Source organism: Hemicordylus capensis, chromosome 3 (genome assembly GCF_027244095.1).
Source record: "Hemicordylus capensis ecotype Gifberg chromosome 3, rHemCap1.1.pri, whole genome shotgun sequence".
NCBI classification, from domain to species: Eukaryota; Metazoa; Chordata; class Lepidosauria; order Squamata; family Cordylidae; genus Hemicordylus; species Hemicordylus capensis.
Genome location: NC_069659.1, coordinates 119,086,400 through 119,104,389, shown reverse-complemented (window position 1 = coordinate 119,104,389; position 17,990 = coordinate 119,086,400). Strand labels below are relative to the sequence as shown.

The 17,990-nt window shown below is 41.0% G+C and overlaps 1 protein-coding gene across 8 annotated transcripts in view; it reads left to right on the top strand.

Annotated features, from left to right (window-relative positions):
* MSL3 (MSL complex subunit 3) overlaps nucleotides 1-17,990 on the top strand; it is a 41,410-nt gene that overhangs the window by 14,002 nt on the left and 9,418 nt on the right. For 5 of the 8 annotated variants that reach the window (XM_053308397.1, XM_053308398.1, XM_053308395.1 and 2 more), the window contains exons 2-11: nucleotides 2,954-3,036; nucleotides 4,070-4,165; nucleotides 6,613-6,740; nucleotides 8,614-8,705; nucleotides 13,192-13,314; nucleotides 14,201-14,361; nucleotides 14,842-15,000; nucleotides 15,252-15,514; nucleotides 16,097-16,206; nucleotides 17,412-17,511. In XM_053308397.1, the coding sequence (XP_053164372.1) occupies nucleotides 2,954-3,036; nucleotides 4,070-4,165; nucleotides 6,613-6,740; nucleotides 8,614-8,705; nucleotides 13,192-13,314; nucleotides 14,201-14,361; nucleotides 14,842-15,000; nucleotides 15,252-15,514; nucleotides 16,097-16,206; nucleotides 17,412-17,511 (1,315 nt within the window). Of the gene's footprint in view, nucleotides 1-646; nucleotides 812-2,953; nucleotides 3,037-4,069; nucleotides 4,166-6,612; nucleotides 6,741-8,613; nucleotides 8,706-12,850; nucleotides 12,902-13,191; nucleotides 13,315-14,200; nucleotides 14,362-14,841; nucleotides 15,001-15,251; nucleotides 15,515-16,096; nucleotides 16,207-17,411; nucleotides 17,512-17,990 lie in introns of those variants that run through there. The other 3 variants (XM_053308400.1, XM_053308396.1, XM_053308402.1) reach the window with 3 other exon arrangements.

Here is a 17,990-nt window from a genome sequence, read left to right as displayed (position 1 = left end):
ACCTCTATGTTGGATCAAGCTGTTAATTTCCATTTATTGTGGCCACTGAATGGAATTGTGTGTATTACTAACAGAACTTGCTTCCATGTGAAAACTGACCTTAAAGTGCCTTGCTCTTGGTATATTACTGCTCTGAAAATGGCCTGTAATGGTCTTGGTCAGCTGTGTGGATAGCTTAGGGAACATCAACAACCTGCACATTGCTGCAGTAACAGGATGTGTAGACTCACACACTCAGTCCCCTGAACTGAAAGCCAGTCGGTTCCCATACTGTATTTGATGAATGGGATATCAATGATAATCCTTGACTTAAGCATATGTATTTGTTACTTAAATGTCCATGGAACTAATTTACTTATTTATATGACACGCACAACTTGTATGGTTTTTGGAAGATTACACAGTGCATTGATTGATTGGTTGCAGGCGCGTAACAATGATAGGGCAAGGGAAGACTGTTGTCTGGGGGCCCCACTGCCTGGAGGAGCACCCCAGAGGCACCTCATGTGACTCCCCATTGAACCCTGCCCAGCCCCATAGCCTCTCAGCCACTTGCCCTCTTCGCCGTCTCTCCTGCTTGTTCTGCTGGCCCGCAATCGAAGCAGCAGGCAAGCTGCAAAGAGCTCCTTTTCTCCCGCCTCTCAGCTGATCGGCGGGTGGGCGGGGCTTCCACGGAGGCCTCCGTGTAGGCCGCAGTGAAGCCTGAACTCGAGTAGGGCCCAAGCCAGCCAGGAAGGAGGAGGCAGCCAGAGTGTTCTCTGCAGCAGAAGACCTCTTGCTGCCCTGCTTAACCCAGACCAGCATTTGCCAGGTAGAGTGTGAACTCCTTTTTGTGGTTACCTTTCCCGCCCGCCCCCCCATATATAGGGATCTGCTTGCCATAGGGCTTGGATATGGGGGGCGGGGGGGAGGGACCGAGAGTCTTGAATATTTATTTTGAAACAGCTTGGAAAATTTGCTGACTTAAAAAAAACTATCTAAAAAGTCCTATAAGTGGCTTGTTTCATGGCAGAAAATTGCAAAAACTTCTGGAACAGTATTTTATTAATTTTATTTATTCATTCATTCATTTATAAATGCACTTATGTTCAAGTTGTTTTGCAACCCAGAAGGTCTGAGTGAGAACTGTGAAGCATGTGTGGTGCTTTTATTTTATTTTTCTTGTGTGTGAACTGCTCCCCAATAACTTGCAGGGACTTCAGGGTAAATCTGGCCAACATGTGAATGCAGCACCTCCATTCCAGAGGAGATGTGTGTTAAAGGGCTTTAAGAGCCTCCTGTGAAAAACCTCCTGCAATCAAACTTGACTGAATTTGTTCAGAATTCTGGGAAAACAAACATAGGCTCACCCTGCATGGTTGAAAGTCTCCTTTGCTAATCTGCAGCGAGGGGCTCATTTTAATAATTCATCTTTCTAGTGTGTTCTAGGCATTAAAAGTAATACAAATGTATAGTACTCAATGTATATCACTATATATTGTGACGTGTGTGTGTGTATTCAGTGAAATGTATTTGCAGGCAGCATACTTATTTTGGAATATCAGACTTAAATCCTTGGGGGCCTGGGATGTGCGGAGGCCCTGGACTTTGGGGGGGGGGCATTTTAAAATCTTGTCTCTGGGCCCACTCCAACCTTGCTACGCCCCTGATTGGTTGATTAAGTGCCGTCAAATCAGTGTCGACTCTTAGCGACCACATAGATAGATTCTCTCCAGGATGATCTGTCTTCAGCTTGGCCTTTAAGATCTCTCTGGTACATTCGTAATCTAATCCATCCACCTTGCTGCTAGTTTTCCTCTTCTTCTCTTTCCTTCAACTTTCCCCAGCATTATGGACTTCTCAAGGGAGCTGGATCTTTGTATAATGTGTCCAAAGTATGATACTTTGAGCCTGGTCATTTGTGCCCTGAGTGAAAATTCTGGATTGATTTGTTCTATGATCCATTTGTTTGTTTTCCTGGCTGTCCATGGTATCTTCAAAAGTCTTTTCCAGAACCAAAGTTCAAAAGCATCAATGCTTTTTCTATCTTGCTTCTTCATAGTCCAGCTTTTGCATCCATAGAGTGTCATGAGGAAAACCATTGTCTGAACAAAACTAATCTTTGTAGGTATAGACACATCACAACATCTAAATATCCTTTCCAAGGCCTTCATTGCAACCCTACCAAGTGCTAGTCTGTGGCGTATTTCTTTACTGCTGGATCCTTTACTGTTGATGGTCGATCCTAAAAGGCAGAAGCTATTCACCACTTCAATTTCTTCATTGTCAATTCTGAGACTGGTTGCTATTATTAGTGCAGTCATTAGTGTAGTCTTCTTTACATTTAGTTGTAGTCCCATTTTTTCCACTGTGCTCCTTGACTTTCATTACTAGAGATCCGCATTCTCAGCTATCAGAGTGGTGTCATCAGCATAGCACAGGTTATTGATGTTTCTTCCTCCAACTTTAAAGCCACGCTCATCTTTTTCCAGTCCAGCTTCTCTCAGTAAATGTTCAGCATATAAATTGAATAAAGAAGGAGAAAGTATTCAGCCTTGTCTTACTCTTTTGCTGATCTGGAACCAGTCTGTTTCACCACGTTCCGTCTGGATTGTGTCTTCCTGTCCTATGCATAATAAACTCAAATTGGGTAGGGCTTCTCTTTCTGAATTCCGAAATACAAAATCAGACTTTATAGGTGGGCTAGAAGTCCATGCACCTTCTAAGCAGGTTTGAAGGCTTGTCACACATCATGAGGACAAACTTGTACATTTTTAAAAAGCAAGCAACTTAACTATCCCCAGCTGCTCATTCCCAGCCACTAAATGCATTGACTTGAAATTAGATCTTATGGCCCTTACTCCTATTAATGGTGGTTGGGAACACTGGCTATGTGGCAAAATATTGCTGAGGATTAATTAGTATTAATAAATTGTCTACTTATATGCTGAAAAAGAATTCTTTCTAATTTCAGATTGTTGACATTGTCATTGGAAAGGATGAGAAAGGAAGAAAGATTCCAGAATATCTGATCCATTTTAATGGTTGGAACAGAAGGTAAGAAACCACATAGTACAATGTGCATACAAATATTCTTCTAATTCATGAAGTAATTAAAATACTATAACAGTCACATTTATGGGAAAATCTGGTAGGATACACATTTTACTTGTTACTTAGATGAAATGCAGCCATTTTAAATGATACTAAAATTTACTCCTGAGTAAAAGTGTTCAGGTTTGGTTTGTGTGGTCGACCTTCAGAGTAATAGTGTGCATGAACTCATTTCTTCATGTAATATTGTGTGCATTTATTAATCTTACATTTGAAATGACCTGCATGATCTTATTGCCTTGGGCACTATTTTGGATAGCAAATAATTTAAAGAACCCAGTGTTAACTAAATCTCACCTATCCTTATCAGAGCCCTGCTGCAACATTTCCTCACCAGATGTATGCAGGCTTCCCTGATTTTATGTCAATAAATCAGTATAAGAATTCTAGTTGTAAGAAGTCTCATTGTATCACATGGTCACCATTGTTGAATTAGGATCTTTATAGAGTTTGTTTCGTCATGTGGATGAACCCAACAGTAAAATGACCACCACTCCTTCATTTGAATGCATCTATTGCTCTTACTTTGTTTGTTGGTGCTGATGGCTGGTCATATAAGTCTGTGAGTTCATTCTCTTTACTATTTAAACCTAGGCACAGTGGGATTCAGCTAGTTTTTAAATTATTATTCTGATTCTATGAATTTCAGCAAAGGATGGATCCCAGAACAACTTAAAACTAACATCCAAACAGGTTTGGATAAATAGAGATAGACAATCTCTTCTAGTCCCTTGCAGTTGGTGACGAACCTCAGGTTCTTTAGAAGTGGGCAGAAGAAACATCTGACGTATGAAATGGTACCAGTTTGAAGTAGGGAAACTGGAAGTAACAGTAAATATGTATTACAGGCCTCTCAGAGCAACAGTATAAATATGCATTGCAGGCTTCTCATAGCTTGCTTATTTTCTACACCGTCTTAATTGTATATTTTCTTGGGTTTTCCTTATTTTCTGTTTCTTTCCCCCATAATTCTTAGCTGGGATAGATGGGCAGCTGAAGATCATGTTCTTCGTGACACTGATGAAAACCGCAGATTACAACGTAAATTGGCAAGGAAAGCTGTAGCTCGCATGTAAGGATCACATAAGATTAACAAGTTGTTCTAGTAAGAATTAATCAGCCTACTTTCCTTTCACTGTCTCTACAGCTGGACTATATTTGTTTCAAGTCAAGATCTACAAGTTAGATCGCTTGCATCTCAAATGTTCACATGTCCACCATCATGGATCGAGGTGGATGACATCATCGCAAACTATGCCATTGAGGTGTCCCTGCAGCTGCAGCCAATTTGGTTCAAATTGGCTAAGCGGTTCACAAGTTACCCCACTTGCGCCTCCAAAGTTAACACATCCACCATCTTGAATCGGTGTGAATGACATCATCACAAACTCTGCCATTGAAGTGTCCTTGTGTGTCACTCACTGTATCTGTACCCAATTTGTTCCAAATGGGTTAGACAGTCCACAAATTATCTAGCTTGTGCCTCAGACATTCACGCAACCACCAGCTTGGATTGGGTTGGATGGCATCATCACAAACTACACCGTTGAGGTGTACCTATGTGTCCCTGCAGCTGTAGAAAATTTGGTTCAAGTCAGTTAAGTGGTTCACAAGTTAGCCCACTTGCGCCTCAAAAGTTAACGTGTTCGCCATCTTGGATTGGGATGGATGGCATCATCACAAACTACGCCATTGAAGTGTCCCTACAGTTGTACCCAGTTTGGTTCATATTAGTCCAGTCATTCCGAAGTTGTTGGATGGGGGGCACACACATGGACGGACACACAAACAGAATGCCGGGTGCCTACTGGAAAGCAGGCTAAAAATGATAAATGGGGCCATTTTAACTCTTATCACTACTTAACATACACTGGGCCTATATGAACAGGGCTCTTTTACTATTGAGTAAAATGTTGTAGCTGTTCTGCACTCCTAAACTATTTTCCTCTCATTCTCTGAATTCTGTGTCTCATATTCCTAATGTCTGACAATCCTTCTAATAGGATGGGCATTTCCTCATCCTTTTTGAAATTATGAAAAAAGAGGGCAAGTCCCTTCCATTAGTGGGCAAAATAGCATAGTCAGGGAGGCAGAAGTGTCTTTGGAGACTGGTTTACTGTTGCTTTATCTGTTGCTCTCAGAGAAACGGGATCTACCTTTTCTTTTCCTCATCATAGGAACATAGGAAGTTACCTTATACCGAGTCAGACCGTTGGTTCATCTAGCTCAGTACTGTCTACACAGACTGGCAGCAGCTTCTCCAAGGTTGCAGGAAGGAGTTTCTCTCAGCCCTGTCTTGGAGATGCCAGGGAGGGAACTCAGAACCTTCTGCATGAAAGCATATAGATACTCTTCCCAGAGCAGCCCCATCCCCTGAGGGGAATCTCTTACAGTACTCACACATGTAGTCTCCCATTCAAATGCAAACTAGGGCAGACCCTACTTAGCAAAGGGGACAATTCATGCTTGCTACCACAAGACCAGCTCTCCTCCTGACTTTTTCAGCTTCCTTTTTATAAAGCAATAGCTTCTTGTTGCTTTGTCTAGTTAAGTAAGATGTTTTCCAGAGGAGTAGCAAGAGCTACTATTTTTAAAATTAGATGCATTAAAAAGGAAATGTTGCTGTGGGTTGGCAGCTCCTGTTGCTCTTTGAGGCAAGGGAACAGTAGGGCATTCTCCAAGATCTCTCTTGTCTTACCTCTTTGGAGTGTTCATGGAAGGAAGCTCCCTTCCTTTTCAGTTTGAAATAGGCAGAAGAAACCCTCCATGTGAGACATATTAGAAAGGCAACGTGTGAGTAATCATCATAGTTCTTAAATGAGTAAAACAATGTGAGTTGTTAGGATTTGAAGTTCATCTTATTCTTAAGTAAGGGCTAGGGAGTGGCTCAGATGTAATGCCAACCCATAGATTGGTGTTCTGAACGTATAAGCTTTGACGGGCCTTCAGATTTGTGCACTCAGCTTCCCCACCCCACTTGTTCTACAAACTGTCTTCCTGGTTTCTTACAAATCATACTCTGTTGGTTCAGAAAGCATGGTAAACTTGAGTGCTTTTCATGCTTGCAGAGTCCCCAGCTTTGCAGAAAGAGCCTTATACATGTACATGTGTAGGATCTATTCACTATTTAAGCTGAACACATGGACATGGGAAGCATGGATAACATGCATGGTCCCTGCTTCCCCTTGTGTTCAACTTAATGTATGAAGAGTGTATATTAAATTTCAGCAAACCAGGGAAGAAAGGAATTGTGGGATGCAAGAGGAAGAGTCTTTCAAGCCGAAGTAACCCTCAAGGCTTGCTCATGTAGCAAAAAGAGAGATAAGAATTTTGGCTTTATAGAAATGGGAAAATAATTATTTAAATTTTAGTTTAACAGTATTTTTGAACTATCCCTATTTCATGGAAAGAAGTTATCTTTTGTATATGGGGAAGGGGACAAAAGACATCCAGTAATATATCTTAGATACTGATTATATAAATTTACTGCATTAAGGTGAAGTAGCAAAATAATGTTAGGCCAAATGGCCTTGCTCAAATTTTCTTTAGGAGAAGAAAAGGAAAGAAAGGGCGTTGCAGATTGCCTGGTGTTGACTCTGTATTGAAGAGCCTTCCTGCTGAAGAGAATGATGAGAGCAGTGAACACTGTAAGTTGTTTTATGTGATCGTATGTTCATGCTGTTTGTTTTTAGAATTGGGTATCAGTATTTAAATAGTGGCATTATTTTTCTATTAATAAATAGTGAATGCTGAAAAGGAGAGATGAGTCCTGTTTATTCAGAATCGTTGGTGTATGCAGTATTTTACTGAGTTTATAAGCAGAAATTACGGTAGATAGGTCCCTGCTTCTAAAGAGCTTACAACCTAAAATGAAAAGTGAGGGGAAAGTGGTAGAAAAAGATAGAAATGAATACATTTCAGCAAATGTGAGTTGGTATTGAGGAAGACAGACTTCCCTTTTATTGTTTACTGTTAAAACTAGAATGAATACATTTTTAGTCTTATTCAACTGAGGCCAAAAATAATCCAGAGGTTTTTGTTTTTGTTTGTGACAGATGACAATCTTCTATCTATCTATATAATTCTCTAAGGTGTACCCGTGGCTAATCCTGTGCGTGGCAGGTCTCGCGAGAGTTCGCGAGCAGAAGCACTGTGGAGATTGGGCAGTGGAGATTCCATATGCAGATAGGGAGAAGGAGCCTGTGAGAGTAGAAGCACCATGGTGACTGGACAGTGTGGATTCCATATGCAGATAGGGAGGAGGGGCCTGTAATGGTTAAGGGCAGTTGGAATGCAACTGTTACTGGTCAGAAGATGTTCTTAATTGTAGAGGAGAGGAATCTATCTATCTATCTATCTATCTATCTATCTATCTATCTATCTATCTATCTATCTAGGATAGTGGGCAGGGGTCTGCGAAGAGGGGTTGAGAGGGAGGGAAGAGGAGAAGGAGGCTGCCATTGTGTGATTTAGATGAGGAAACAAGGTGAACAACATCTGTTGACTCAGGAAAGGAGAGAGAGAGAGAAAGGAGGGAGGGAGTTCAAGTAAGACAGAGGAGAAGAGTGAGTGGAAGAGAGAGAGAGAGAAAAAGAAGGAAGGGGAAGAGAGACAAAAGGAAAGGCGAGGGATGGGCCCAGGCCTGTCAGCGGCCTGCGGGGAATGAGCGGCCATGGTGGTACCTATTGGCAGCAAGGAAGTGCCCAGTCAACCACTGCTGCTTTTTGGGGCTACCAAGGCCATTGGCAGAGGGAAGCAGGCAGGCAAGGGACAGGCCCAGGCCTGTCAGCGGCCTGAAGGGAACGAGCGGCCATGGTGGTGGCGGTAGTGAGGAAGAGCCGCGGCTTCTGCTCCTGTGGAGGGGGTAGGGAGCAGGAGTGGGGCTCAAGTGAGGGTGGGGAGGTCTCTGGGGGTAGGGTTCTGCTGCTTGGCCAAGAGGCGCCAGCAACGCTGCAGCCACAACCAAGAGGGCTGAGGGGAATGGAAACAGGATGAAGGAGGACGAGCAGGAGTGCAGCTTAGGTGAGCGTGGAGAGATTATCTGAGGTGAGGGTATCAGTCAAGTACTAGCGCACAGATGTTCTGTGTGGGTTAAGCTAGTAGATTTATTCTTGTTCTGTGGTACTGCATTTCTGAGTTCTGAAAGTAACTGTATTCAGGATTAGATAAAGCAAAATGGAGCCATAGTGTTGAACTCTACAGAATTTGAATTGGTTGCATAAGAAGATTTTTGAAGAGTTTTAACTACAGAAGTGTCAGAACAAATAGAACAACTTATGGTAATAGCTTCCCAGTGTTAATTATTTATGGCCAATATTAAAAAGCCTATATGTTTTTGTTCGTTTGGTTAATGCTACAGGTCTATTTGGCTTATCTCATGCTGAATATATTCACTTTAATTAATTGGTCAAAATTCTAAATGTATATGGACATATTAATTTAGATTATGTTTCCATTGTCAAATGCTGTGAGTGGGCTAAGTGTAACAAATACTAAAGGTAACTCATTTTTCTCATACAGCAATAAGTAGTTCTTCTTCTGATGACAGTGATGAAGGAACAGATGAAGAAATAAAGAGTGAAGAAAGTGACATTGATGAGAAGACAGAAATGGTATGTTAATTTGAGCTATCTTTATAAATATGTGCAATATTGCTACATATTTTGTAATCAAGTATAAAAACTTTCTAGCTATGGAGGGTGGAGAGGAAACACTATAGGTTCATGTGGCCAGGGGTTTCTCTGACATTTCTACAGCAACTGCATTCTGTGCTGAACAGGAAAACTGTGCTAAAAAACAGTTTGCCTTGTCTGTTGTGAAAATGTCAAAGAAACATTTGGCTGCATAAAGTTTTTCCCCATACTTGTAGCAAAGTATTTCTATGTGATTTTTTCTCTCTCTTTAATAGAATCCTATAGATATTAGGACTCTATGCATCAGTAAAAGTGGATTTCCTGTGCCAGAAATCCCTTCTCCCTCCCCCTCCCCCCAAACAGGAGGCATCAGATTGCAGACAAGTGCCCCGGGTAGTGCACTGGTGGTGGTGGCTCTTTAGCGGCCTGCCCAGCACTGGTGCAGGGGCAGCTGGGCGGCATAGTGATTATTGGGAGCTTGAGGGGGCAGGCAGGGAGTGACGCAGAGCAGGCTGGGTGCTATGAGGTCTGTCTGCAGGAGGCGTGTCAGCTACCATCCTCTATGACTGTGTTTTGGCTCAAGTGGGGGGAATTAGTGTCAAATGGGTGCAGACCCATGAACAGCAATAAAAATACCTTATGGGCTGTGCAGGGGGCGACCATGAAGTAGACACACTGGAAGGGGGAAGAAAGAGGATGGAGACATACTCTTGAAAACAAAGAATTGCTTTATTGAGAGGTAACGGGGCACAAGAAATGAAAAAGTGGTTGTTTAGGCCCTTTACCAAGTTTCTATACTAGGAAGGGGGATAGAGATTGCGGAGATGGGGGTCATAGCTCTGAAATACTGCCAATGTCCACTTTATTTTAATGTGGGATAAACCACTCTCTTCATAGAAGATTCCTGGGGGCGGTGGTGGTGGTAAGGTGGCAAAAGCTTCCCTAGAAGGGGCTGAGCATTCCTAGGTCTCAGGCAGACCCAAAGAGAAGAGTAGCACACTTCACCAACAAGAGTTTTTATATTAGATGAAAAGGGGGGAAAGAGTATGCATTGAGAACAATTTTCTCTTCATAAAACATATTGTAAGAGAGAGAAGTTTCATTAACCAGGCAAGTCAGCTTCAAGCAATACAATAAAGGAGACTAACTTTCCCTCATGTGTCTAACTGAACTGGTTCCTATCTTATTACTCACAGGCAGGGATCTTCCTGCTTTCTCCAGCTTCCCTGGATGTGGCCTCCCATTTCCCGAGCAGCTTCTCAACCAGCTGCTTCCTCAGGGCACTCCTGGGACAGTACAAGCAACCAGAAAAAGATTTCTTTTCTCTGGCTGGTGTCTCTTTCTGTGTGTAGTTCTACCTGTTTCCTCTGGATTGGTCCTTTTTGTTTTGATTTTCCCGGGCTTTTCTCCTTATTAGGAAAGGCCTACTCTCCCAGCAGTTGCTCTAGTCCTCCCTCAAATCCTTCCCATCACTACAGGGAGAAAGAGGAAAGTCATTTGTCATATCTACTAGATCTCACTGTGGGAATTTCTCTCTCCAGGGAGTTCAAGCAGAGAGTGAGCTTATTGGCACATCTGGGTAGTGTAGGGGTGCAGCATCCGATGGCAAGGTGCACACTGGTGCTCAGACAGCAAGTGTGGTAGGTGCAGTGGCAAAAGCAAAAGTGTGATCCCATGTTTGAAGAGGGTTCTTATAGGCAAAAACATATCCTAAGGCTAGGGGGAGTCCAGCGGATGGTGCCCTCCCAGAGTTTCCTGATGACTCCAGGAGTTCCTGCTCCTCATAAGGCATGAATATTAGTTATGATTAGGTTATATCTGGGTGGTGATTTCTTTTATGCTACATGACAAAGGATGTTCGGAAAAAGGGAGATTGCTATCGCAATAACCTGGACAAAAGGGGAGAGAGGAGGTCACATCACACTCTCTGACACAGGCTCACTCAATTCTGATAACATTAGGGAGGAAAGGTTAGGTAAAGCTTGACTCGACCTTGGGAGCTTCTTATCAGACTAGGAAGGAAGAAAGCTGGCATTCCTTTCTCTTTTGTTTCAATCAGGTCTGTTCTGTATTTCACCTGCTTATGCTATAATGCAGTCAGCAAGGGTATTTCCTTGGCTTTGTGACAGGTCTTCTGCAAATGTACCTGAGTGTTACCTTTTTAGGAAAATACATTGTCAGAATGACCATTTAGCTGGAAGGCAGTCAGTGTTTCTCTTCCAAGTAATCATAGGGGCAGAAAATGGCTGAGACTTGAGTTTAGGCAATACATTGAAGTACAGTCATCTCTCACCAACCGCATGGGTTCCGTTCCAGGAGAACCTCATTGTTGGCGAATTTGCATTTGGCAAGCCGTTGCAATGAATGGCAAACGGGGTTTGGGAATTGTGGTCGCAAAAGGACCACAAAATACAGTTTAACGTGGAAAAATCACCATGAGTCAGTAAGAGGAGTGAAGGGGGACCCCCCAATCACTCCCTGACCCCTGAAAATCACAAAATCCCCACCAAAATCACAAAAACTCTCACCAAACCATGGATAACCAGGTTGCATTTGGCCAGACCTGCCACAATTTCCCTATCGCAGATACTCAGAACTGTGACTGGCAAACCCTCAGAGGGTTGACTGTACCCCAAGATGGTGAAGCAAGTGGGTCTGGTAACATGGGAAGCCCACGTGGCTGCTGGGAGGATGCACAGGGGTCTGGTGATAGAAGCCCCACTTAGGACTACAGTCCTCAGACGGCTGCGCACCCTCCCAGCAGCTGCCCAGGCTGCCTTGCGTCACTCCCTGCCCCTACAAGCTCTCAAGAATTGCTGTGCCGCCCAGCAACTACTGTACCAGGGCTGGGCAGGCAGTAAAAGGACCCCCACCACCAGTGCACGACCCAGGGCACTTGTCCTGTGATATGATAAGAATGTAAGAACAGCCCTGCTGGATCAGGCCCAAGGCCTATATAGTCCAGCATCCTGTTTCATACAGTGGCCCATCAGATCTCTCTCAGAAGCACACAGGCAAGAGCTCTCTCACCTCTCGTTGCTCCCCTGCGGCTGGTACTTAGAGGCATCTTGCCTCTAAGGCTAGAGGTGGATTATAGCCCTCAGACTAGTAGCCATTAATAGACCTGTCCTCCGTGAATTTATCTAAACCCCTTCTTAAAGCCATCCAGGCTGTTGGTTGTCACCAAATCTTGTGGCAGAGAATTCCATATGTTAATTGAGTGTAAAATTACTACATTTTGTCAGTCCTAAAATTTTTGGCAATCACTTTCATGGGATAATCCCAAGTTCTAGTGTTATGCAAGAGGGATAAAAATTTCTCTATCAACTTTCTTCACACCATGCATGATTTTATAGACCTCTTTCATGTCTGCCCTCCATTTTGTTGTTGTTGTTGTTGTTTTTAACTAAGCAGCCCTAGGTGTTGTAGTCTTGCTTCGAAGGAAGATGCTCTAGGCTCCTGATCATCTTGGCTGCTCCAAATTATTTTCAATCCCCTTCCTAATGATTCCAAGCAAGGAATTGGCCTCTTTCATAGCTGCCGCCCATTGAGTCAACACTTTCAACGAGCTGTCCACCATGACCCCAAATCCCTCCTGGACAATCACCGACAGCTGACATCGGAAATCCACATTCACCAATGCACACAGTCCTAATAGATATACTCAGTGTCCTTTGATTATTTTTATTTATTATTATTTTATTTATTGCATTTCTATACCCCCAGTATAGAAATCTCTAGGCAGTGTACAGATTAAAACATAATATAAACCAAAACATTTAAAATTCATAAAAACATATAAAAATCACAATAGATTTTAAAAAAACACATTACAGTTTAAAATTTTTATGATACAGACACATTATTTTGATGATACAGACACATCAGCATATTTTCTTCATGCTACTTTATTATAAAAGTGTTCCCAATGAATTCTATGTTTTCATGAATGATAAGACTCCCAATTATATAATGCCTACTGTGAATAACTCACTGGTTTTTGTATGTTGTTTGATCGGGAGGTTAGTGAAATAAGCATGGCAACTGTTGCTAGGTACTGGGAGGGTTCCATGGATCTCAGAGCCCAGGAAGCAGAGTCACTTGGAAGTTAACTACCAAGGAAGAGGTTGGCAGGGAGGGACTTCAAGATAGTGAACTGTAACACTGCATTTGTTGTAATAAATCAAATTTTGTTTCATTTGTTCTTTGTGAAATAATAAATCCTCTATTTTTAAAATATTTTGAATGACTCTATTGGAGTGACACCCCATGCCTAAAGCATTCCCCACTATGAAGGGTAATAGTTAAGGGGTATTAGTATGCAGTGGTGTCAGTGTCAGTGTGAAGTCCAAGTTCATGCATTATATATCCATATTTCTAAAATACTACTATCCTTAGTGTGCCCCAGTTAAAACGTATAAAGCTTATTAGCCTGTTTTAAACTATTGTCTTGGTATCCTTTCAGAAAGAAGAGCAAGAGACGCATACTAAAAGGGACATGGAAGAAAGAGCAATAAACATTGAGATTCCTGAAATTTTGAAAAAGAAGCTTGAAGAAGATTGTTACTATATCAACAGGAGAAAGCGGGTATGAATGAGTACCTTATACAGATGAAGATGTCTGGAAGCTTTTGTGCTAAGCTTTTGAAGGCAGAAGATAGCCCATTTTAGTTGCCTTTTTACTTTTATAAGCCTTATGGTAATTAAAGTAATATAAGAATCTAGATTGAATTCCAATAGGAGAAATTGGCTATTGGAAATTTTCATTATCAAAATGATTCATTTTAAAAGAACCTGAGATCTCTGAAGTAGTCTTTCCTAAAGAACTGGACCACTGCATGAGACACTGTTTCTGCAAGTAGGTTTGTGCTAGCAAAATGCTCTCTTGCACAGATGCTCATTGAACATGCATAGCCCACGTGTAAATCTAATGGGGGAAATGAGCCAGCTGCTTCAATTCTTCAGATTATGCATAGTGTAGGAAAGGAATTTCTATGACTTGTTGAATATTAAATACTTTAATGGCTGTAGCATTGGCTCTTAGGTTGCTATGTGCTTACCCCCAATAACATTGTGTGGTGAGGAAAATATGTGCAAATGTCCACATACTGGTCACATAGACAGTACAGCAAACATTTTGTTACAAGGGAGTAGAGTAGGAGGAGACAGGTATGGTCCCACTAAGAATTTCCTGTAGTTGGTTTATGGAACCTAATTGTTAAATTCTAAGTAAAATGAGTTTGGGGTTGGCAAGAATTTTAAGATAGCTGTTTGGAAAGGTTTTGTAATTGCTTTCCCCTCCAAATAGGGAGGACAGAATATGAGTTTCTCTTGTCTAGATTAATTTTTTCAGCTCAGCCCTGTCTACATAAGCATAAAGTATGGATTTTTGAAAATAACGTTGGAACACTTGGATAACATAAATTTATATGTATGTTGCATGGACTTAACAATTGATTGACTCTCTTATCCAGCTGGTGAAACTGCCATGTCAGACAAATATAATAACCATCCTGGAGTCATACGTGAAGCATTTTGCAATTAATGCTGCTTTTTCAGCCAATGAAAGATCACGGCACCATCAGATGACTTCACACACCAACCTGAATCTGCATTATGTCCCTCCAGAAAAGAAGTAAGCAAGAACTTATTTGGCTTTGTGTGCTTAAGGTGAAATTGAAATAAAGCTAGATTTTCAACACAGTATATATTTACTTTGTATAACTGAACTCGTAATCAATCATTTGCTTGTGAAATAAAACAAAATATTAACTAACATAATATAGCAAATTTGCTTCTTGATAAAAACAAAATGAATATTAGTTCTCTCTGACCTAAAACAATACCAAAGTGTTTTACTATTAAAATTAGTGGCTGAGAAGCTGGGTGATCGGGCTGACTATCAAGATGACAGAACATTTGTAAGCCTCTATTTTATGTGATTTGAGGAAAGACAATTTCATGCACTTTGACTCTTGTTTTGCTTAACTTTACCATTTCTACTGAAACATGCATATTTACTTCCTTTTTAAAAGTCCAACTAGCTTATGATGTAACAGATAATGTGTTAGAATAGATCTTTTTCTATAACTTTTTTGCAATCTTATTTTTCTAGTGTTGAATTATGTAAAGAAATGGTGGATGGGCTAAGAATAACATTTGACTTCACTCTTCCATTGATTCTGCTCTATCCCTATGAGCAAGCACAATTTAAGAAGGTGACTTCATCCAAATTTTTTCTTCCAATCAAAGAAAGTGTAGCAAGCACTAACAGGTAAGGTGTAGTATTTTCTATTTTGAGCATATTTTAAAACAAGTAGCACAACAAAAGTGCTTTTAACCTTTAAGTCTTAAACAATTTTAGAGAGTTTATTTGGTTTCAAATACGAAAAGAGCAAGTAGAAGGAAGATATATTGATAGAAAACATGCAAGTTACTTAATTCCTCTAAAGGTTTTTTCCTATATTTGAATAACAGTTTTGCTGAGTAACTTCTTGTGCTCTTCTTCTCTCTCTTTTTGGTAAGAAATCAAGAAGAGTTGTCCCCAAGTCCTCCTCTTCTGAATCCATCAACTCCACAATCCACAGATAGTCAGCCTGCAACAGGAGAACCTGCAACACCTAAACGCCGAAAAACTGAACCTGAAATATTGCAGTCTCTAAGGCGTTCCACTCGTCATACATCCAACTGTGACAGATTGTCAGAAAGCAGTGCTTCTCCACAGCCAAAAAGACGGAATATTGAAACTCCAGCATCAATGCCAAAATTGTTTTTGCATCTTGAAAAAAGTAGGTAGAAGTCATACGTCAATTTGTGTGATAGGAACCGAGATTTTGTTATTAGCTTCTGTTTTATCGGCTTGGTAGATACAGACCATTTGACCATGTATGTTGGATTTGTATGTAAGTAGTGACAGAAGCGTCTATACCGGTGAGGGCTGAAAACGTTTGTCCACAGCCAAGTAGCAGGTATCTTAATGCAACAGTTTAAGCTGCTGTCACCCCCACTCCCTGTCCAAACAGAATTGCCTCAAGTGAGGACTGAGGCCAAAACTAGACATAGCTGAGTTACAAAAGAAAACCTCCTGTGGTGGGAGGAACATAATACAGCCCAGCTTAAGTATTTATGTTTGAGCATAGTTTTGTGCCTAGATCCTTTCCTGGGAAGAACTGGAGTTTTCTATTATGTGGCCAGGGAGTTACTATAGCCAAATAGATTCAGACTTGTCCCAGAATGAGAGTTGTTCTTGGAATGCAATGTCTGAACAGGTATTCATGGATTAAGTTGGAAATAAACCCCTCATAGGTAAATGAGATAACTCTGGTCCCATGTATCAATGAATGACTTAACGTTCTGCTTTTCCTTTGAAGAAACCCCTGTTCACAGTGGATCATCTTCACCAATTACATTGACACCTAGCAAAGAGGGCAGTGCAGTATTTGCTGGTTTTGAAGGCAGAAGAAACAATGAATTAAATGAGGTAAGTCCTCTAAATATGTATATAGTGCCCAAAGACTAAATTGTTAAATACAAAGGTCAAGATCCAAAGAACTGTGGTCTACATTCAGACTAACATTACATGTCTGATTAACATTCTGCATGCACAGCAGGGAAGGGACTATTTATACTGATACCCACTTCCTTTTGTGCCACCCAAAAACTTGTCCTTGAGGTTTGCAAGCACCCTCAGAGACATTTTCAAGAAGCACCGAGGCCTGCAGAAGGAAGGAGATCAGCAAAAACCACCTGCACTCCATTGCACGTGCACAACATTCAGTGCACACAACATTAATCTGGATTTTTGGCCCGTGAAATTAGTTCTCTGAGCCCAACGTATCTTTTAGACTTTTTCACCAACAGAGGCACCTTCCCACCCTGCTGCCTGGCACATCGGTGTGTGAAACTGTGTAAAACTGAAGAGAACTTCAGAAGTCTCTTGTGATATGAGATTGGGGCAGTGGGAGAAGGTTGAGCAAAATATCGACTTGGCATAGGGTTAATGTAAGCAGCTCTTTAGATTCTTGCCAAGAGCTATTAAATTTCTTCACAGCTAAGAAAATTGTCTCGCATTTTTCCTAGTCCAGCTGATGATTCAGTTTTGCATCTATTTTGAAGTTTTAAAAATGGATAGGAAAGAGCCTATCTTGTTTCTAGACCTGGCTACAAATACTGAGGGCACAAATCTAGCAAATGTCCACTATGACTAAAGTCCTACTTCACTGCTTTCAGATAAACTAGTGTTTACTGACTTGAGCCCTGAACCTTTCTCTCTCTAATTGTGCTGTAAACTGCACAGCCATTTTGGAAGGGCGGTATACAAATCTGATAAATAAATAAATAATAACAATTGCAGGCCACTTTAATGGATACTTGTTGAGATGATGCTAATTTTCAAGTTAATCAGGGTGCGGTTTAGTACATTAAAAATCTAATGTTATGTCCACATTATTGCAGAGTTTAAAAGTTTGAATCTTTTTCAGTGTGGGTTATATAAAAACACTGGAAAGATAATAAGCAGTTAGAGTTGGTTCTGGATGATAGCTTTTAAAAAAATGTGAGACTGAAGAGCTTAATATTAATCAAACTATCAAGAAAGAATTTCAGCAAAATATTTAGACTCCTGATGTGATCTAAAACTATGTCACCTTTTATTAAATTTATTACATGTTCTAATGTTATGTTTAGGTGTTATCCTGGAAACTCATGCCAGAGACCTATCCTCCAGGAGACCAGCCACCACCACCTTCTTACATTTATGGATCTCAGCATTTGCTACGCATGTTTGGTAAAATATAATTTTCAAAATCTGCACACTGTTGAACATCTAAAATGGTTTCTGTAATCTTGACCCATACAACAGATCCTACGCATGTTTCCCCTTGGTCCCAAATACATGTGCATAGGATTCTAAATAAGTAATGTAAGCTCTTAAGAAAACATGGGATTCTAATTTATGTTAAATCTATAATGTGGAAAAAGAAAATTAAATCTATGTTGGTGTGTTGAATATTTTATAATGAAATATGCAACATGGTATGTGTGTTAGGGAATATTTGCTGTCCTATATAATTCATATCCCACATTCCTCTCTCAACAGCCCTGTAAGAAGTTATGCTTAAACAGCAACTTGCACAGTAAATTTAATGAGTGAGTAGGGATGCTGCTGAGGGGTAAGCGGATCTTTAAGAAGGAGCAGGTCCTTACCTGCTCTCTGCCTCTGCATGCAACTTCCTGCTGCAACAGTGCTCCCCCCAATAACCCGCA